The following is a 21,167-nucleotide window of genomic DNA, read 5'->3' as shown; positions in this document are numbered from 1 at the left end:
CGGCTGGCGACGCGCTCGTCGCTATGATTGTTGTCGTATTTGTGTCTACCTATGCGCTCTGTATGGCAAAGCCAGGCGGCGCCCATATTATGTACATGTTCCGATGTGTGCTTCGGCAGACCCTCCGCTCAACCACTTGCACATGCGATAAAAATTTTCCTCTCGTTCTTTTCCAGCCAGCACTGAAATTTCGTAGCATTGAAAGTGCGGCAAAATCTACTTTATTACATTGATACTAAAAGACATGCCGTTCTATGGACGCAAAGTTGTGAAAACTGAAATACTTCGTTAGATCGAGGATATTTTTACATTGAAGTCCATTACATCGAGGTTTAACTGCACTTCAACAAGTCAGACAATATCGTAAACATGATCGCATAAAACGTGATGACTGAAATTAATTATCACTAATTATCACAGAAAAGGACGGTAAGAATGGAATGAATGGTATTTCTAAGTGTTTCTTTTATCAACCACGCCTGAGAAAGTAAATTAAAGATTTTTGCAATGTCAGTTGTTTTAGCATTTAAAGAGGGGCCTGCTAGCATTCACTATCAGCAGCAGCCAAGTGCCTGCGTGCCAGAACAATCAGATGCATTTATTAAAAATCATCATCAAGAAGGGTTTTCTGGCGGGCTAGTTGGTGCTTCTCGTTCATGATTAAACTGCGGGAAAGAAACAGGGACAAAGACAAGAAAACACATACACACACAGAGCGCAGGCTTCCAACCTTTATTCGAAAAATGCTTCGAGCATTCCATTTACATGCACCCACCCGCCACGTGACACATCCAGGATCCAACACTGCAGATAAGTTTAACAGTTTAGTGGAGCCAATATGGAGAACCAGTCTAAAAATCCCCAAATGTGTGCATGCCTAAACAGCCTTGATAGCTAGATAAAAGGAGAGAGGAAGATAAAATCCTGACGAAACCAAAAATTCAAAGAGAACAAAAATGAAGATGGCCTACCCATGTGTTACGAGCGAAAACTTACTAAGCAAAGGGATGAGATGTGAAACCAACCGTAACAACAGTAAAAGATGAAGGTGCAAGCACTAAAAAGTAGGCAGACAATGCATAAAAATGAAACCATATGAAGTAATACAAAACAAGATTAACAACGAGGCTAAAACCATGAAACTGAGAGTGAATTATGGAAACAACAATAAACAAAGGTAAAGGCGACACGAAAATGGCAAAGGCTAAAACCAGGCTAAAATCTATGAAGGATGGAAACAACAAGTAACAAGAGTAAAGGTGCAGGGTTAAAAAGGACAGTTTTAAGTGTTACTTTCTAAAAACGAGATTTCTTTATTCGAAAGCAGAATGGACGGTGTGCTCACACAATTGTTCGCATACTTTGCGATTAAGAAGGCCTCAATTATTTCCCTTTCTGTTTTGGTTATAGCCGTAGCGAGGAACTTTGTGCTTTCGAGAAACGGGTGGCAATCACTTTTTTGCACTTTTTACAATGTAAAGCTAAATTGCCTCCTGAATTGGGAGACAGATTGCGAACGTGTTCAGCCGCTCTCTCATTGAAACATCGCCCAGTTTGGCTGATGTACATCTTTCCACAGGATAATGGAGCCTGATAGATAACTTCTCTGGCACAGTCTGTGTACTCAAGCCTGTGATTTAAGGTGCATCTTTGCTGTCTATCATCTCTGTTCAAGATAGCACACACTTTAGCAAGCTTACACGACACCGCAAACACAAGTTGGACGCCGTATTTTCCTGCAACTTTCTTTATATTGTGTGACAAACGGTGCACGTAAGGCATGAAACACACAGGTTTCTGTTCTTCGTTCGCTTGGCAGTTTGTATTTTTCATGTTCTGTAGCAAGCTTTCGCAAACACAGGCTACCATTTGCCTTGGATACCCAGCAGCATATAATCTCTCAATCTGACGGTTAAGACTTCATCATCATCATCATCATCATCATCAGCCTGACTATGCCCACTGCAGGACAGACTTCTCCCATACCTCTCCAAATAACCCGGTCCTGTGCCAGCTGTAGCTACCTTATACCCGCGACCTTGCTAATCTCATCTGCCCACCTAACTTTCTCCCGTTCCCTGCTATCCTTGCCTTCTCTTGGAATCCAGTCCACTACCCTTAAAGACCATCACTTATCTTGCCTTCGCATTACGTGCCCTGCCCATGCCCACCTCTTCTTCTTGATTTGGACTAAGATGTCATTAACTCATTAACTTGCATTTGTTCCCTGACCCACTCTGCCCTCTTCCAGTCTCTTAACGTTGCACCTATCATTTTACTTTTTGTAGCTCACTATGTTATCCTCACTTTAAGCTGAACCTTTTTCGTTAGCCTCCACTTTTCTGCCTCATAGGTGAGTACCGGTAAGATACAGCTGATATATTCTTTTATCTTGAAGAAAATTGGTAAACTGCGATTCATGATGTGAGAGTACCTGCTGAGATTTTTATTTGATTGGTTGGGAGGTTCATCATCCTTGCCCAGCCAAGGATGGCTGTTGAGGCTACCCGACCTTCTGTATTGTTTTACTAATAGCCATTTATAAAATTTCTTTCCTCTGACATCACTAGGTAACACAAACCAATGTTATAGGCTCTCTACACCACCGATGATTTTAATATTTGTGTAAAATTCTGCAGAACACTAGTTCCCTAAACCTTGAGCTTGGCGCATGATGGCCTTAGTTGCCTATATGCCATGAAACTCAACACAACACATATTGCAGCTGCGACACAACAACTTGGCAGAGTTGCACTTAATCCCTTTATTGGAAAGGTGCACGTCGTTATTGTGACAAAAATATCTCCAGCGCTGCACAATTTCTGTCTCTAAAACCTGTTTGGCTGCCATGGTGAAGGGGTTTTTGCTGTGCAGGGAAGGCGACTTCAAGGATTTTGCAAAGGGTTCATGTGAAAGCGCGGATGTGAAAGTCCCACGAATTACAGTTCACGGAAATGAGATGCGAGGAGTTGCGAAGGAAACAGGAGAAGTGCTGTGGGTATGGGTGTTAAGAAGGAAGTGCATTATGGTAGCATGAAATGCAAAACTGCTGCTTTAAGAGGTATTCACATGGGTGATGGAATCCCCCCTCCCCCCCTAAGCAACGGCGACTGCGCACATGTCACGCCTTTGAGAGGCTGCACGGCGACGAAACCTCTGGTTTTGCCCTGGCGGCTGCCGCCGACCAAGTTGGAGGGCACCGTTCGGTCCCCCATTCAGTCCCCCGTCTCTCCGGGAGATGTGGTGGCACTTTGCCTTCGGTTGCATGCCTGGTGTGTACCTTGCTGCAGTCTTTCTGTGTTTCTCTGTTTCTGCTCTTTGGGTTTCTTCTCTCTGTTAGCTCCTTTCCTTTCACACGTCTGTTCGGTTTTTCCATCTTTGGGCCAGCATGAACTTCGGGACGTATCAATGTAGACAGACACATGGAAAACGGAACACACAGCTGTTAACAGCTTTAATGAAAAAGCGTGAAACACGCGTAAATATATACAGTGGGTAAAGGTGGAGAGAAGGATGGAGAGAGGGCAATGCGCACGGCAAAAAAGGTCGCACCGAAAGCAAAGATAACAACAAAACCTTGAAAAAGGTGACGGAACAGCCGTCAATGGGAATGGAAAACCATGTGAGCCCCGACAGTCTGAGGTTGCGTTGAAAACCTGTGCGCACGTGTGCTGGGAACCAAAAGATAACCGAAAATCAGTCCTTGGAGCAGTCACAACGTAAGATCTAGACCACAAAACAGACAATGAAAGAACAAAAGCCACATCATAAAAACAAAACACGAAAAATACTGAATGAATAAATAAATGAAAAAAAACACAGCGCCAAAAAAACACTCCAAAACAAAGCTACAAGTTTAAACATGAAGATGGACATGAGGCTGCGAAAATTGTAAAAAACCTTCCTTGCCTTCAGGTGAGACGAGAGTCAAGTTAAACGAATAAATGCCAACGGTAAATGGCTAAACAGGGCTAAAAAAGCTAAAACATGATGTGGGAGATAGAAACATAAGAACGATGCCGAACAGGACAGGGCGAATAATTTGGCCGGTTCATGGGACGGGGCAAACATGGAGGTACGCTTTTTCTTTTGTTGACAGTGCAATTGATGCGGTGCTTATGCAGCCCTTTCCTTTTTTATGGATGGCAATAGCTTCGATGATCTCCCTGGGCAGCCTATCTTTTTTCTTCCGAGGATCGGGATGTGTTCCAAGTTGGCCGTGCATGGGTGCTTAGGCTGGCCACAGTGAAGAGCCAGGAAACCTGATGTGGCAGTTGTTCCTAATGAATTTGCGTGTTCTCTAGCTCTTTCATTGACGCACCTGCGTGTCTGTCTAATATAACATTTACCGCATGCGACAGGGAAATGGTATACAGTCGCCGACCGATTTTTCGGACCCTCAAGGGGCCGAGATAGCATCCGGAAAATCAGGCAGTCCGAAAAACGAATTCACGCAAAAAAAGTCACTTTATTCAGTGAGCGGCTTGAAAAACTGGTCAATTTGCCTCTGCGGGGCGCTACGTTGCCGTACAAGTAAGTCGGCTTGCACGTCGGCAAGGGTGACGTTCTCGCTGTACACAGCCGAAAGCACCATTAAAGCTCGGGTTAGTTCACTGCTAGTTGGCAGCACAGTCTCCGGCTCCTCACTGTCGGAACCCGAGTCATCAGTGTCCAGCACCTGGCGAACAATTTCGTCGTCGGTCAGTTCAGCGCAGAGCTCGATCTCGCTGTCAGCGTTGGCGAACTGCTCCAGCATCACTCCCATGAGAACGGCTCCCGCAGCGCGCAAGTGCTCGATGAGGTCAGCAGATGAAGATGGCTGATGAACTTCACTGGCGCTATCATCGGATGACGACGGCACTTCGTCTCTTATCGCGAAACCCGCATGGCGGAAGCAATTCCGCAGTGTGTCCTCAGTCACCGCCTTCCATGCATCGGAAAGCATGCCGAGTGCAGACAACAAGTCGACACTGTAAGTTTTGCCGTTGTCCACGCATAGCACCATGCGACTAAGCATGCGTGACCGATAGAGGTGCTTGAGTGTCCGGATAACGCCTTGGTCCATGGGCTGTAGTAGGGATGTCGTGTTCGGCGGCAAGAATTCCAGCTGGATGGCTTTCAGATCCTGAATATGCCCATGTGCAGCGCAGTTGTCTACCAGCATGAGAACTTTGCGTCCTTGGCGCTCGAACTTTTTATCCAGCTTCCGGATGTAATGTTCGAAAATGTGCTGCGTTATCCAAGCCTTCTTGTTGGCTTCGTACAGCACTGGAACACGCGCTCCTTTAAAACATCTTGGATTCTTTGATTTTCCTATCACCAGCATCCGGAGCTTTTCGGTGCCGAGCATGTTGCAGCCGACAAGGACTGTCAGCCGTTCCTTGCTGTGCTTGCCACCGTGGCAAGGGTCGCCGGCAAAAGCAAGGGTTTTTTCCGGTAACAGCTTGTAGAAGAAGCCGGTTTCGTCGCAGTTAAATGTATCTTCGGGCGCGAACTGCTGCAGCAATGACTGCAGCCTGCCACGCCGAAAGCTTTCAACAGCCGGCTCGTCAACCACGGCACTCTCGCCACACATTTTTTTGAAGCTGAGGTCATGTCTCTTCTTAAAATTTCGGACCCAACCATCGCTAAACTTGCAGCCTTCAATATTCATCTGCAGCACCAGGGTTTCTGCCTTTTTCTTTAAAACATCACCGGACACCGGCACCTGTTTGGCAATCATGGCTTTCAGCCACACCAGAATGGCTTCCTCAAGCTTCGGGTGGGCACCTTGGCTGACATTCTTGTGGCGGGATCCAGATGACTTCTCGACGGCTTCTAGAATTTTAACCTTGTTTTTTAGGTAATCTGACATAGTTTGCTTCGAGATTGCAAATTGCTTTGCAACGTCCGCTTGCGACCGGCCACTTTCCACTTGTCTGATAATGGCGGCCTTCTTTTCCAGCGTAAAACGGCTGTAATTTCCTCGCTTCGATGGTTTTATCGAGGAAGCGGACGAGGACGGCGGTGTCGGTAACTGCCTGTAGTTGACGCGGACGCGGCGATGGAAACAGCACAACACACCACACGTGAATGGCGACTGCAGCGACTGACGACAGTGCAAGACGGCAGCACGGCAGAGCAGGCACTGGCGGGAGGGTGTAGCAAGCGGTACCTACTATCGAGGCTATACTGGGTATGCGAGGTTCCGGTTCCGATGGCGTGATCAGCGGCCGATATGACACGTGGGTTCGAGGTTGCAGAAAACCAAAATGGCAGCGGCCAGAAAATCAAAATGGCACCGGCGTTGTTTGCGTTTGCGGTAGCTGTTGAGTCGCGAATTGAAAGAAAAAGTCCGGAAAATCGAACGAGAAGGATTTCAAACGTCCGAAATTTTGGTCGGTGTTATACATTGACTCTATGGAGCGCGTGACGGTGCCATGGCAAGGTCCGGATTTTCAGGCAGGTCCGAAAAATTGGGCGTCCAAAATATTGGTCGGCGACTGTATACACCTTAGTCGCAATCTGCATATCTTGTCTGGTGGTTTACTGTGCAGCTCATCCTTCACTCTTCGTTGTTGACTTGGTGGCACATTCTGTATGATTTGTTGGGCGCAGAGCAAACCACCTTGACAGCTTGTTTTGCGGCGATCTTTTGGAAGTTGTGAGTAAAGCCGTGGACGTAGGGTACAACAATGGCGTTCTTGCTGGTCCAAGTTTCTTCCCCGTGGTAGCAGATTCCTTGCGTGGCAGGCGGTGAAGCAACGCCTCGCTTACCGTGGTCAGCGTTTCTTGGGGATAACCAGCTTCCCTTAATCTAGTGATCTGCTTCGAAAAGCTGGGGCCCATTTGGTGCGAGCATGATTTTTCCAGCACTGACTTCAGTTCCCCTTTCGCAACTGCCCTCTTGACGGTCTTAGAATGAGCTGACTCATAGGGAAGGAATCCTTTGTTGCTGCGAGGCTCTTAGCGCCAGCACGCCTGTCTTTCTTCGAGCAGAAGCCGGAGATCTAGAAACCTAATTTGGTTGCCCTCGGGGAGTTCATGGGTGAAGCTGAACTCGGGCATGCTTTCTTGAAACAAAGCTAACATTCTTCCTGAGTTGCACTCAGAGGTTTCTTGAGCACTCATTGAGCAAAAGATTAGAAAGTCATCCAAATGCCGAAAGATTGTGGTCCCCGGATAGCTGCGTATGGTGCTGTCCATTTTCCTATCACAAGATGCGAGGTAAAGTTTGGAAAGGTATGTTACCACTTTCGATCCAATGCAGATTCTGCTCTTCTGTACATAGTGTTTTTGATTGTGGGCTACAACTGTCGAATCTAGGTACACACTCAATGGTTCAAGGAAAGTGTACGTTGAAATGCCGGCTGAATTTTGAAAGAAAACAGCGTCCTCTTCGTCGATGGTGGACCGCAAAACCGACATGAGTTCCAGATGGGGAATGGCGTAGTACATTTCTTGGATGTCGATGGAAAAGCTGTACGATATCTGTTTGCTTTTTTTCTTTAAAAAAGGCGGTTAAGGCGAGCGAGTTTGGGATCCCATAAGGATCATCGAGCCGCAGACGTTTCAGCTGCTTTGCCAGGAAATTAGATAGATTGACCTGCCATGTGGCCCTCTCAGAAATTATGGCACAAGCTGTGTGTTCCATGTTCCATGTGTCTGTCTACATTGGTGCGTCCCAAAATTCATGCTGGCCCAAAGATGGATTCATACCAACTGGTCCAGAGGAATGCCATTCTGTTTTTCCCCCTCGTTTTTTTTTTTTGCCTCTGCTGTCCTGACACCGGGGCACAACCCCACAAGGGGCTATTGTTTTGGCCCCTGCTTTCCTTTTCGACCCGTCCCCCTCTGCCTCTGCAGCTTGGCCGCTTTGCTCGCCCTTCTCAGTGGCTCCCCGCTCCCCATGTGAATTGTAAATCCGAGAGCAGGGGCGGACTTTGGTGGATCTGTGACGTCGTGCACCTCCTTTCCACATTCATGTGTAGGGGTACCGCTTTAGCATTGAAATTTTTTAAAAGGAGTCTGCCAGCTGGTTTTAATCAAGCATTACTGTAAAAACCCGCATATAATATGAGATGTAATTTGGGGATAGCAAACATGGAAAAAAATTTTTCATCGGTGTATAATGCGAGTAAGGCAGTCAGCTCGAAGACGTTCCAGAAGTGCGAAAGCTGAATGTTCTTTGATTATGTGTGTAATCAGACGTGCCGGATACGACGTGTGTAGCATGGGCATGAGCATGTCGCGAGTATGCACAGAACGGCATATTAGTCGAGAGTATGCGCAGAGCGGCATATTCGCCGCGAGTATGTGCAGACTGGCTCCAGCATACGTGCGGGTGTATGCTGGTGCCCCTGTCAGAGATATTTTTCCACTTAAACATGTTTTCGGTGTTGTTGAGCACATTTAATATTCCGCATTGCTTGAAATTACAACCAGTGAGTTCCTCGGGAATGTTAGCCCAAGCGTCCACCATCCAACTGCACAGCGTGGCTGTAGAGGCCAGTGTCCAGCAGCAGCAACTGCAGGCTCTCCCTAGCTCCTCCAGACCATGTAGCAGCGCTTGATGTGGTCCCGATACAATGGGAGGTGTAGTCCTGGGCATCACGAGGTCAGGTCAGCCTAGTGACCTGACGTCGAAATCAAAACTGCTGACCTATGCTGCTGCTTCATAACGCCTGCTCTTGCTTGATGCGTGGTGGTAACGGAGCTCGATAATGAAACCGGAACTGCAGATTTTGGCTGAAAATTCTTTGGATCTGCAGATAATGAGAGGCGGAAATTTGACATACTAAAATCTGAAAAAAAAAAAAAAAACTCGTGTTATACATGCGTTTTTACGGTATATGTGGGAAGGCCCACTTGCAGAATTTCACGGGAAGTGCAAGTCCAGCACTGTCCGCTAACATTCGCTGCAGAATGTGACCAGTTCACGCTTTATACTACGCTGAAGAACGCGGAGAGGCCGCTGTTAATGTTCCTCACTTTAATCTCTATGGTCAGTTAATTTTTTCAAATATTGTGGTTTTTTGTCTTAGTGGGATTTTTCAGTCACTGGTAATTGATCGCTGCTGATCATTTCAAAATTTTTAAATATCCATTTCCCGAATCAATTATAATAGCTGGGTAGCAAACATTCCATTCATATTTGAAATTCGGAATACTTGCACACCCCTAGCATATACTAATGACTGAGTCCCCTAGTTTCCCTCCATTCCACAAAAAATCGTGGATTTAAGCATGATTGGGGGAATTTTGTGTTGGCACTCATTTCTTAATGCATTTTTTAAATGCATCAGTAGGAACAACAGAACGATGGGAAAACGACTACCTTACTTGCACAAATACAGCACGAGGTGATTTTGAGACCTCCTTATTTGCACAAATACAACACGGGAATGCGGCGAGTTGGGTGTGTTGGTACATATTTTTCAGAAAAAGCAGCGTAAAAAAGGCATGGACAAAGACGAGACGACAAGGACGTGCACTGAATTTACAACAGTTGTTATTGTGAAAGAATTCACTCTTATAAACATTCCGTACAGCCATGGCTATCGTTCACGCATGTGCAGATAGGTCATCTCTTTTTGGGAATGGGTGATAGAGTCGGTGCTGACACAGCCCTCCCCCAGGCTACGTACCTGTTCAGATGCTGCGATTTCCCTTGTGATGCGTTCTTGGCTCTTTCTGGTTACAGATGTGTTATCAAGTGCAGGTGAACAATCCTGGCAAGTAAGACAATGACTTGCGAGGAAACCTTCAAACTATTTTCCCTCATGCGCATTTTTGACTTTCCTGGCATGCTTTCCTAACCTCTTGTTCACGTATCTCCCAGTTTGTCCATCATATGTTTTTTTCACAACTTAAGGGAATTTGGTATACTACACCTTCTGCACATTCAACAAAAGGCCGCCTGTGTTTTTTGCGACAGCCACGCTGCTGGGTTTCCTCCGGATCGTTATCCTGCAAAGCTTGGACAGCTTGTGAGGAGCAGAAAATACGACTTTCACGTCATAGCGTTGGGCTACCTTTTTCAGATTGTGCGACAGTGTGTGTATGTAAGGTATCACTGCTACCTTCTGGCTACACTGTGTGCGGGCGTCGCACGTTTGCACTTGACACCTTATTGCGCATCTTTTTCAGGAAGCCTTCAGCGACTGAAACCAGGAGGTGGTAAGGGTACCCAGCGCTTAGCAGTCTTTGAGCTTGACGGTTGAATGCTTCTGATATACGATGCGGGCATGTTTTGCCGGAGCGTTCTTGAGGCACGACATGGCAATACAGTAAAAGCTCGTTAATTCGAACTCTGTTAATTCGAACTTGCGGTTAATTTGAACTGACGCCCGGGTCCCGGTACAGCCTTGTGTATTTCAGTGGGGAAAAACTCCTGATAATTCGAACAAGTCTGCACCTGCTGCAGTTAATTCGAACTAGGAGCCACTCGCTGACACCGCTCCTCGTAGATAGAAGTTGACCCGTAGCGAGTAAAACATGCTCCAAATTTACCAGAGATGTAGAACAATGGAAAAGAAAAAAAAATCTGAGTGCATGAGGCTCATGGAGCCAGCGTTCCAGTGCATGCCGTGGCAGGTTTTCGCTGCTGGAGCACTCGCCCGCGCCGCTGATGCTTCGGTGCAAGCCGTTCCAAGTTTTCGTTGTGCCGCTGTTGCTGGGTCACGATCACGTGGTGTAAACAACATAGTATGGTGGTTCGGGCGATGACAGCTTTTGTTGGTGCCGCAAGCTACGTGGACAGCAGCGTGTAGACGTTGGATCCCTTGAGTGACACTGATATAATTGAGGCTGCATGCTCCCAGCAGACGTTGCACGGTTCACGGGCGGTGAGAACAGCAGACAGTGATGAGTCCGACGGCGGCGACGAAACTGTGCCACTGCCAAGTGCACATAAAGTAGCCTTGGTACTTGATGTTGCAGCACACCACTTCTCCGTCAGTGAGAACTGTGACGTTGTGCAGGAGCTTTGGACAAGCTGCATATAGTGCTGATGGAGTCTCGGCAGAAGAAACGCAAGCAAATGCACTTCGCTGATTGCTTTTAATTTTGACAACCCTTCCTTGTAAATAAACATGTTTTGGAGCACCAATAGCGTCCTATATTCCAGCACTAAAGCTAGCTGCTCACTCAAATGCATTCCAGTACTTGTTTCTGGCGCATAACTGGCCGATCAGTTGATTTCATTTGCCACTAGGAATGGATGAATTTAATTCTCAGAAAATGCCCGCCACAAATGTGTAGTAGCGCCTAGCTCGCGATAACGAGTCTAGATTGGACTGCTTCGGGATTTGCCTGCGTGGCGGGGTGCTATAACTGCTCATTCTAGCGCCCATTCAATAATTCGAACTTCGCTTAATTCGAACAGTTTTCTGGTCCCCTTCAAGTTCGAATTAACAAGCTTTTACTGTAGCTTGTTTAATGAGCTTTGAGTGGGCGGAATTGCCATGTCGTGCCTCAAGAATGCTCTCGGCAAAACTTGCTCGCATCTTACATCAGAAGCGTTCAACTGTCAACCTCTAAGACTGCTGAGCGCTGGGTACCCTTACCACCTCCTGGTTTCAGTCGCTGAAGGCCTTCTGAAAAAGATGCGCAGTAAGGTGCAAACATGCGATGCCCGCGCACACCTTAGCCAGAAGGTAGCAGTGATACCTTACATACACACACTGTCGCACAATCTGAAAAAGGTAGCCCAACGCTACGACGTGAAAGTCGTATTCTCTGCTCCTCATAAGCTGTCCAAGCTTTGCAGGATAACTGATCCGGAGGCGACCAAGCAGCGTGGCTGTGGCAAAAAACACAGGCGGCCTTTTGTTGAATGTGCAGTAGGTGTAGTATACCAAATTCCCTTAAGCTATGGAAAAACGTATGATGGGCAAACTGGGAGATGCGTGAATGAGAGGTTATGAGAGCATGCCAGGAACGTCCAAAATGTGCATGAGGAAAAAGATTTTGAAGGTTTCCTCGCAAGTCATTGTCTTACTTGCCAGGATTGTTCACCTGCATTTGATAACACCTCTGTAACCAGAAAGAGCATAGAACGTATCACAAGGGAAATCGCAGCATCTGAACAGGTACGTAGCCTGGGGGAGGGCTGTGTCATCACCGACTCTTATCACCATTTCCCAAGAAGAGCTGACCTATTTGCGCATGTGTGAACGATAGCCGCGGCTGTATAGAATATTTATAAGAGTGAATTCTTTCACAATAAAAGCGGTTGTAAGTTCAGTGCCCGTCCTTGTCGTCTCGTCTTCGTCCACGTCTTTTTTGTGCTGCTTTTTCTGAAAAACATGAGGGGAGTTTGAGACCTCGGGAAAGCTTTGAATGGAATATTGTTACGAATATAACGAAATCCCGGACTGTTCAGGACAACTATAGCTGAAGGAGGTTCCACTGCTGGTCAGGTTTCTATCAGAAAAAAGGTTCGAGTTTGCAAGCATGCCTGGACTTAGTTAAGGATTACCAGACCTAACTGCTTAAGAATTGAAATTTAGTGACAGACCTCGCACAGTTTCATTCTGAGCAAGACTAACAAGGTGAAGGTTTCGATGTCCTTGGCTGGAATGGAAGAAGTGACCCCAAAACTCTCTTCCATTGCATTCATTATGGAGATCTTGTGTCAAACAAGCGCTGTTCTTTGAGTGAAGGTAACGAAATATTACTTGATCCCCAGTTACAACAGCCACCTTCAATTTTAGAAGCTGGACCGCTGCAGCATGCAAGGCATATGGTCAAGAAATAAAGTTGTATGTTTCTTGATATATCTTATGCTTCCCACGAAATTTTGCGGATTCTTTATTCTGCATCCACAAAATTTGGAATTTTCCACCGCTGAAAGTTAGGGGTCTTACACATGGTGAACGTGAGGCATGGGTTTGTGGTGATGAAATTTTTGGCATGGGTCTTGCACTATTCTCAGGTGTGAATTGAACTGCTTGTTTGCCAGGTTGCCTTTTTCCAAAGTTTGCACATTGTTGTCATTGCTGCTGAGGGGCAGAACAAGAAGCAATGCCAACTTTGTTTTTGATGCAGCAGAAGAGGACCAGTTGAAGACTGCCATTGCCAGCATACCTCCAGTTGTGAGGCAGTTCATGGAGATCTTTGCAAAAGGAGAGGAGCAGGCTGCCATCATTACTGCTGTCATGGACAAGGTTTGCTTTGAAGTCCCTAGTGTAAAGTCCTCTGATCATGAATCTCTCATTCGATCAAAGGGCGCTTCCAAAATGGATGCAACCTCTGGTGAGGACACAGCAGCTGCGTCAGAGTGCCTGCGTCCTGATCGGGAATCCCGCATTCGTTCAAGGCGCACTTTAGATATGGACACAGCCACTGGTGAGGACACAGCAGCTGCGTCAAAATGCCTGCGTCCTGATCGGGAATCCTACATTCGTTCAAGGCGCGCTTCAAATATAGACACAATCACTGGTGAGAACACAGCAGCTGCGTCAAAGTGCCTTCGTCCTGATCGGGAATCCCACAGTCGTTCAAGGCGCACTTCAAACATAGACACAGCCACTGGTTCGGAAATGGAAGTCGCATCAAAGTGCCTGTGCCCTGATCGCAAATCCAAAATTTGTTTGAGGGGCACTTCAAGAACTGGACATAGCCACTGATGACATGGCAGTTGCTTCAAAGTGCCTGCGCCCTGGTCAGGAATCCAACATTCGTTCAAGAGGCACCTCCAAACGGGACACAACTCCTGATGAGGACACAGCAGTTCCATCGAAGCACCTGCGCTCTGACCGCAAATCACGCAGGAGGGAGTCAAAGCCGGTCTTGGAAGTTCCATCCCATAGTCGTTCCTCAAGTTAAATCTTTCTTCTCTGTCCCCTTCCTTTTTCCCATCTAAATGATGTCAGGACGGCGCGAAAAGAACAAGGACAAAAGAGGCACAAGAACACAAGAGGACAGGCGCCTGTCCTGTTGTGTTCTTGTGCCTCTTTTGTCCTTGTTCTTTTCGCGCCGTCCTGACATCATCTAGAAGCTATGCACCAACTAGCCCAAACCAAAGTACTTCTTTTTCCCATCCACCATCTGCTGGTGCTAATATTCTCTGACATGAATGCTTTTATTTATATATTTGTTTTGTTTTGCAGTTTCATTTGTTTTATCGGCTGCTGACCCGAAAGACGCGGGTTCGATCCCGGCTGCGGCGGTCGAATTTCTATGGAGGCGAAATTCTAGAGGCCCGTGTACTGTGTGATTTCAGTGCACGTTAAAGAACCTCAGGTGGTTGAAATTTCCGGAGCCCTTCACTGCGGCGTACCTCATAGCCTTAGTCGCTTTGGGACGTTAAACCCTCATAAGCTACAAAACTGTTCTATCCCACTCTATCTGGCCTGAGGACTACATGACTTATTAACAGCATCTTTGAGATTTGGAAACAACAAGGGATTGTCGCAAAAAAATAAAAATAAATGTTTGGCTATTTGCTGCATATTGCTGGTGAGTTATTAAAGGACTGTAGAAACCTAATTTTGGTTGTGTGTTTTCTTTCAAATGTGTTAGACATTAGAATACATGGATTGCCACCTGGTATTCACCTACGAACACTAAACTTTTTCTTTCCTCCTGCTGTTTCGGTTCCAGCCGAATGATGGTGGTGACATGTAGTCGGCCTTTTTGTCCCGAGGGACGAAAAAAATTGCAAACTGTAGTAAACTAATTTCTGAGGGTGCTAAAACTAGACTGGCACAAATTAAACTAGATTATTTTAGCTAGAGCTTGGTAAAGTGAGAGTATGCCCAAAGAGCTGGTGGGATGGGCAGGTTAAGGCTATACAGAAACTTCTGGAAGCCTCCAGGGAGCATATTCCAAGAAAAGGGGAGAAAATGGGAGGCATCCTATTTGGTCAATGAGAAAATTAGTGCAATCCCAATGGTTGTCAAGTGTAAATAAGGGTAGAAAAGCAGATACAATTTCGGCAACATCTGAACTCTGCAAGTAATAAGACTGGCCTAGAGCAAAGGTTTATAGTTGCAGCTCAAGGTATTTGGCTAGAAAAGGATGAGGCAATGAAACATACGAACAACAATGACAGATAAATTTAAGGAGGTAAAATTTTTAGCGTACTGTATTGGAGGAGGATAGACCAGTTATTGCAATGATTTCGCTTGAACAAAGAGTGGAGTATGGCAGAGATTGTTCCTGGTAGCATGGCAGAGATTGTTCCTGGTAGCATGTCGACGGGACCTCATGGTATTCCAGCTACGTTAATAATCATCAGCCTGACTATGCCCACTGAGGGCAAAGGAATCTCCCATGTCTCTCCAATTAACCCTGTTCTTTGCAAGCTGCGGCCAACACAAACTTCTTAATCTCATCCACCCACCTAATTTTCTGCCACGCCCTGCTACGCTTGCCTTCTCTTGGAAACCACTCCATTATCCTTAAAGGGGCTGTAAAAGTAGCTGTCAATAATGCTGCAGTATACCTAGAATGTTAAAGGATGCTGCTACATAAATATATTCCAGCAAGAATTTTTTAAATGACTTTTGTGGAAGCTGAGTTATCTGTAGTTCAAATTTGAATTTCTGAATTTTCACCTTTCCTTGTCACTTTTGCACACTGAAATGTCGGCGCTCCTCCGCAGGCCCCACCTACTTGCTGAACACAGATACTTTTCTTTAAAGGGCTTCACCCTACAGTGGAAAGCAGCGGGGCTGATTTATCCAAGGCATTGGGGTTTAAGGACAGTGAAGGGAGAGTAGATTTTAAGCGGGTAGAAGTAACCAAGCGAAGGTTATCTGATTGGTGGCTAAAATCAAGAGAAGAGTAAAATTTCACAAGTCATGGCTGGGTGGCTTGAACTACCGCCCGATTTAAAGGGTTCAGCCTTATCCATCCATCCATGCGAATCCCTTCACACGTAGACGACCATTGACCACACTGCGTAATGTTGCAGGGGCTCTACAGCAAGCTCACAATAATGGAAATAGATGAAGAGGGGAAGTGATTTTAAGCGCATTAGCCTACAGTTGGGAGCCCTGATCAAAAGAAGTGCAGAGAAGTCAAAACTTGAACGCGAAATGAAATGACGAACAAATAGCGCTAAAAGCGGCCGGCATAGAGGAACTAATAGAGAAACGCCCCATGGAAAAGTGGGAATATAATCAGAACTACTCATTAGTACTAAAATAAAACAAGTAAAAGGAGTAAACCGCTGGAGGAGGAAAGAGGAAGCCATGAAGTTGGTGGAATAAGGAAGTTAGGGAGGCCATCAAACAACGACGGTTGGCATCACGGGAATACAGAGAAGCAAAGAGGGAGCAGTTGTCTGAAGGGGAAATAGGACGAAAATGGGAATCTTATCGACAAAAGAAACTGCAAGTGCAGGTCCTCGGCCAGGCTAAAATAAAGCAGTCCTCTGATTGCTGGCTGGCTGAAGTTTGCGATGCAACTGAAGGGGGGCCAAGAAAATTCTGGAACCATATAAGCTGGCTGGGCAAAGCGAATCAAAGAAAGCGGCAACAGATTCACGATGCCGAGAGAAAATGTTTAGAGGGAGACGGTGCTATGAACTACATTGCATCAGTTATAGCTGAGTCATTTAGGAACGACGATAGGGTAGTCTCCCCAAATGAGGGAGCAACACAGGACAGCACAATAGAAAACAGCTTGGAACTGACTTGTCTTAACTGGAAAAAGGCAGAAGCAAATATTCCAGAATGCATGTCCGCAGGGATAGACGAAATTCCAATCAAGCTGATTAATGAACTTGGGCATTGCATTGCAGACAGTCATAACAAAAGCAAATTCCGCACAGCTGGAGACAGAGTAAATTGAATTTCATTTATAAACGGAAAGGTGAAAGATGAGCATAAAATCCTTGAGACCGATTGCGATAACACCAGTTACATACAGGCTGGCGATGCAGGCGGTGAAATTAAAAATGCAGTCATGGGTAGAAAGTAATACAGTACTTGAAGAACTTCAGAATGGTTTCAGAAGGGGTAGGCGCTTAGATGATAGCCTATTCGTGCTTACCCAATGCATAGAAATAGCCAGGCGGAAAATAGACCTGTGTATTTAGCCTCCCTAGACAGAAGCGGTGCATACAACAACGTGAACAGGGAACTCTTGTGGAACATATTAAAAGATGGAAGGTATCGGTCACGAGGTAATTGATTTTCTGCAGGGAATATATCGAGAAAATAAAGTTGAAATAACATTGGAAGGAATTTGGAGTACGCCAACTGTCAAGGTACACACAGGATTAAGGCAAGGTTGTCCTCTATCACTGCTGCTGTTCATGCTTTATATGATAAATATGAAAACAAGGAAGCTATCTGGGTTATAATCAGTCGTGCAGATTAGGCGGAACGATTGTTGAACAAAGACTACTGGGTTTTATGTATGCGGATGATATTGTACTGTTAGCAGACAGCCAGGAAGATTTGCAAACTTTGGTGAATTGCTGTGGAGACGAAGGAGACAGTCTAGGTTTCAGTTTTAGTGCAACTAAGTCAGGTGTGGTTTACAACGATACTACTGATCAGGAGCTTACAATACAAGGCCATGAAATACCCCGTGTGGCTGAATGCAAATATCTCGGGGTATCGGTAAATGAAGGGCAGATGTACATGGAAAAGCACGAACAGTCTCTTATAGCAAAAAGGCGAAGAGGTGCCGGGATAATAAAACATAGGGCATCATAGGGGTACAACAAATATGAAGTACTGAGAGGTATTTAGCAAGGAATAATGGTGCCGGGGATTACTTTCGGGGAATGCGGTTCTGTGCTTAAGGGCAGATGTTCAGTCGAGATTAGCTGTTTATATTCCTGGTTTCCTGTGAATAAACCTGCAGTTGTGAGTTAGCGCTGGTCCTGTTGTTTTCTTCACTTGTCCCCGTCTTTTGCGCTATTTTTCCTTAAGTATGTATCACCAACTCACCCGTCTTGCCATTTTGTAGGATTAGAAGGAAGTCAGATAGCTGTTGGAAGATTAGCACAAGGTGCCCATGGGAAAACCACAAACAAAGCAGTACAAGGGGATATGGGCTGGGCATCGTTCGAAGCACGGGAATCTCAGAGTAAAATACTATAAGAAGAATGCCTGAGGAAATTGGACGACAACAGGTGGGCAGCTGAGGTATTGAAATACCTGTACAGAAAGAGCGTTGGCACACAGTGGCGGAAAAAACTATGAAGCTAACTAGTAAGTATGCCAGACACGAGGACAGAGAAAGAAAGAGCATTAAACGACAAGTTAAAAACACACAAGATAAAAATTGGATAAATTCAATGGAAAAGAGGCATAGTGTAGAACAATATCGATACTGGAAAAGGCAGATCAGGAAGGAAACGTTTTATGATAATTCAAGAGGCAGTGCCCTCCTCTTTGAAGCTAGGTCAGGGTGTCTTAGAACGCGCAGCTACAGAAAAAAATTTAACAAAGAAGATGACACATGTGCTGTGTGTGGTAAATCTGTAGAAACAATAGAACACATCCTAAAATGCAATGGTATCCATCCCGATGTCGATGGAGGCATAGTCACTCTTCCCGAGGCCTTAGGGTTTAGAGATAACAATATTCATGTAAATAAATGCAGTGCAAATTAGCAAAGAGCGATTGGAAGATTGGTGGCTCAAAAGCAGAGAGCTGACATAAGCTTAGAAGTGTAGGAATACATATTTAAAGAAAATGGCGAATTTTAATAACTACTTAAAACAGAGGTAAACAAAAATAAAGGTAAAAGAAAAGCTGAGCATGGTGGCAACTGCCATCACCCCCGTTTCAAAGGGGAGGCTCCTACTTTCCATCCATCCATCCGAGCACAGCTGCGGCAAATGGCTGACGCGGTTCGCGAGCAAGATGCAGCAAGGAGCCCTGTGGCACGGGCTTTCAGAATTCTGCTTTAAGTTGTTCAAGATAAATAGGTCATGATTTTAATGTAAACATTACCAAGATTCATAGCACAAAGGATGTAGGGCATTGCATTTACCTGCAACTGTTTTTTTCTTTTTCCATTGATCGTAGTTCGTCCCGCATATTTTTTTTGCAGCTGCAAACCGCACATTGAACTTGAATTAAGGAGTTCTTTTTACCTTGCTGAACCAGATACGAGGCATGTTGGAAACATAGAGCAGGTCGATGTGCCGAAAGCGTGCATAATGCTGTATTTCTCTAGCAACATGATTGAAGCACGTGATGAACATGTGCATTTCGGAAGGATGGCTCTTGCAGACAGAGGTTTATTCAGTCCACTTATCAATGGAAATAAGAAAAGATACTGCAAGAGAAGAATTCCATGGCAAAGTGTATACTATACCATATACATACGTATGTGCAGCAGTGCAACATCAATTATCTTGAAGTTTCCCGACTCTTATTTTTGGACCGGTTTAGGGACTTTACACAGAAGTGCAGCCTTGTGGTAACATAAAAAGCTGCAACCTGCGCTGTCAGTGATTGTGCATGGCTGCCACACCCTATTCTGTCTTGCTGATTTCTCTTAATAAGAGCAAGAACATCCATCACACTCTCATGATGCAGCTGTTGTGTACTGAATATGGTGGTGAAAAGGTTTCCAACTTTCAAATAAACCTAACAGCCATCCAGATGGGTACAGCAGGCCACCATTGTTATGCAGCCTGGTGCTGCATCTAGATGACTCATATCCTTCTGACTAAGAAGCAATTGTGGCATTCATCACACTAACTTCGGCAGAAACTTTCTGGCCACATAACCGCAAATGTAGAAAATGAGCCGATCGTCGTTTTTTTGCAGACACACACGAAGTATGGTCTAGTACTGGGATCTGCTCTTGATGTGCATGGGGAATGTCACGATCATTGAGAGTGCTTTCGATCATGCCAGTCTTGCCTGTCTTCGAGCCTTCAATCATGTCCGGTTCAAGGAGGGCTGTCAGAACACCAGGCTCAGCATTTCCATTATGAACTGATCGGGCAAGTGGCTGCAGATACCCAACATTCGCAACAGTATATTGCATACTGTTGCGATGTTGGGTATTGCAGCCACTTGACAGCCTCACTATACCAAACAGATTTTCGATTGGGTCCTGGCTCAGCTTTGAAGTCATCAGGTACTTGAACTTTACATTCTTTGTCGGATAAGTCAGCTAAGAGAGAGTGCTTGCGACCGTTACTCTCAGGCCAACTGAATTAGAAGCAGATAGGAAAACTCTCAGGCCAACTGAATTAGAAGCAGATAGGTGATGGTCAAAAACGAGAGCAGCTTTTCTTCTGAAGCCGAATCTGGCCGCAGGGCTTGGCTGAGGAATATGGATGCCATTATCTCAATGACATCTTGGATCATCCTGCAACAATAAAGCACGAAGAAAGCATTTTTTTTCTAATATCCACTTTATAGCCAAATAAACAGTGATGAGATGGTTGCATCTTAGAAAAAGTTGTGGGCTTAAACTTACCCAAAGAAGAGTAGCACTGGTTGAATGCTTCCACAGTAGATTTCAAGCTCCATCTCATAGAGTCGAAGGCCACTCAGCACCTTGTCACTGAACAGTTGGAATGCGTATCTTACTCTCATTTTCTCTAAATTATTCGGGTTGGTGACATTGGAGCTGTCAAGCTCTAATGCCTTATGCAGTGGACAGAGGGAGACCTATAGCAGAAACATACAGACAAAATAATCAATGGTTTTACGTTACACTAATGCAAACCTAGACATGTCAAGAAGAGCTGCTAGCAAAAGGTGAAAAAGCAATAAAAAAGTTGAGCTATGTTACCTAGTCTGCAGGTGTGTTCAAGCTGCTCTTCTCGGGCCCATTTCTCAGACACTTGAGGTGCGGAAAGTCGGACACGAAATGATGTGACCAGCATGCATCAACTGGATGCAGTGAAGGAGATGCTCCAGTGCCCATAAATGATCGCATCTTTCTATTCCAAGTCGCCCCATCACATGTGATGAAGTCAACAAATAATCCTGCATTTTCTGCTAGGATAACAGCCTCTGTCATTATTTTTGCAAGAAATCTGTCTTACATTTCCATGAGCGGCAAATACAGCCAGGATCTGTGTCCACTTCCTGACAAATGGCACAAAACAAATGACGATCCCATGGTCACATGCAACGTGCTTGTCACTTCTTGGTGTAAAATGGCCCAGGTCAGCAAATCCTTCAATCAGTGCACCGGATGTAAGTGCAAGGTTTTCTGAAAGTTTCATCTCATCAACAAGCAATCCACCA

The 21,167-nt window shown here is 45.5% G+C and overlaps 1 protein-coding gene across 3 annotated transcripts in view; it reads left to right on the top strand.

Moving 5' to 3' along the window:
• The window catches only part of LOC144116357 (condensin-2 complex subunit G2-like), a 194,193-nt gene extending 179,721 nt beyond the window's left edge, over positions 1-14,472 (top strand). The window contains exon 22 of one of the 3 annotated variants that reach the window (XM_077651127.1): positions 13,033-14,472. In XM_077651127.1, coding sequence (XP_077507253.1) covers positions 13,033-13,610 — 578 coding nt within the window. In that variant the 3' untranslated portion in view covers positions 13,611-14,472. Of the gene's footprint in view, positions 1-13,029 lie in introns of all 3 variants that reach the window. The other 2 variants (XM_077651126.1, XM_077651128.1) reach the window with 2 other exon arrangements.
• Positions 14,473-21,167: the final 6,695 nt, after the last annotated feature.

This window comes from Amblyomma americanum, chromosome 1 (genome assembly GCF_052857255.1).
Source record: "Amblyomma americanum isolate KBUSLIRL-KWMA chromosome 1, ASM5285725v1, whole genome shotgun sequence".
NCBI lineage: Eukaryota > Metazoa > Arthropoda > Arachnida > Ixodida > Ixodidae > Amblyomma > Amblyomma americanum.
This window is presented reverse-complemented; position numbering and strand designations above follow the sequence as displayed.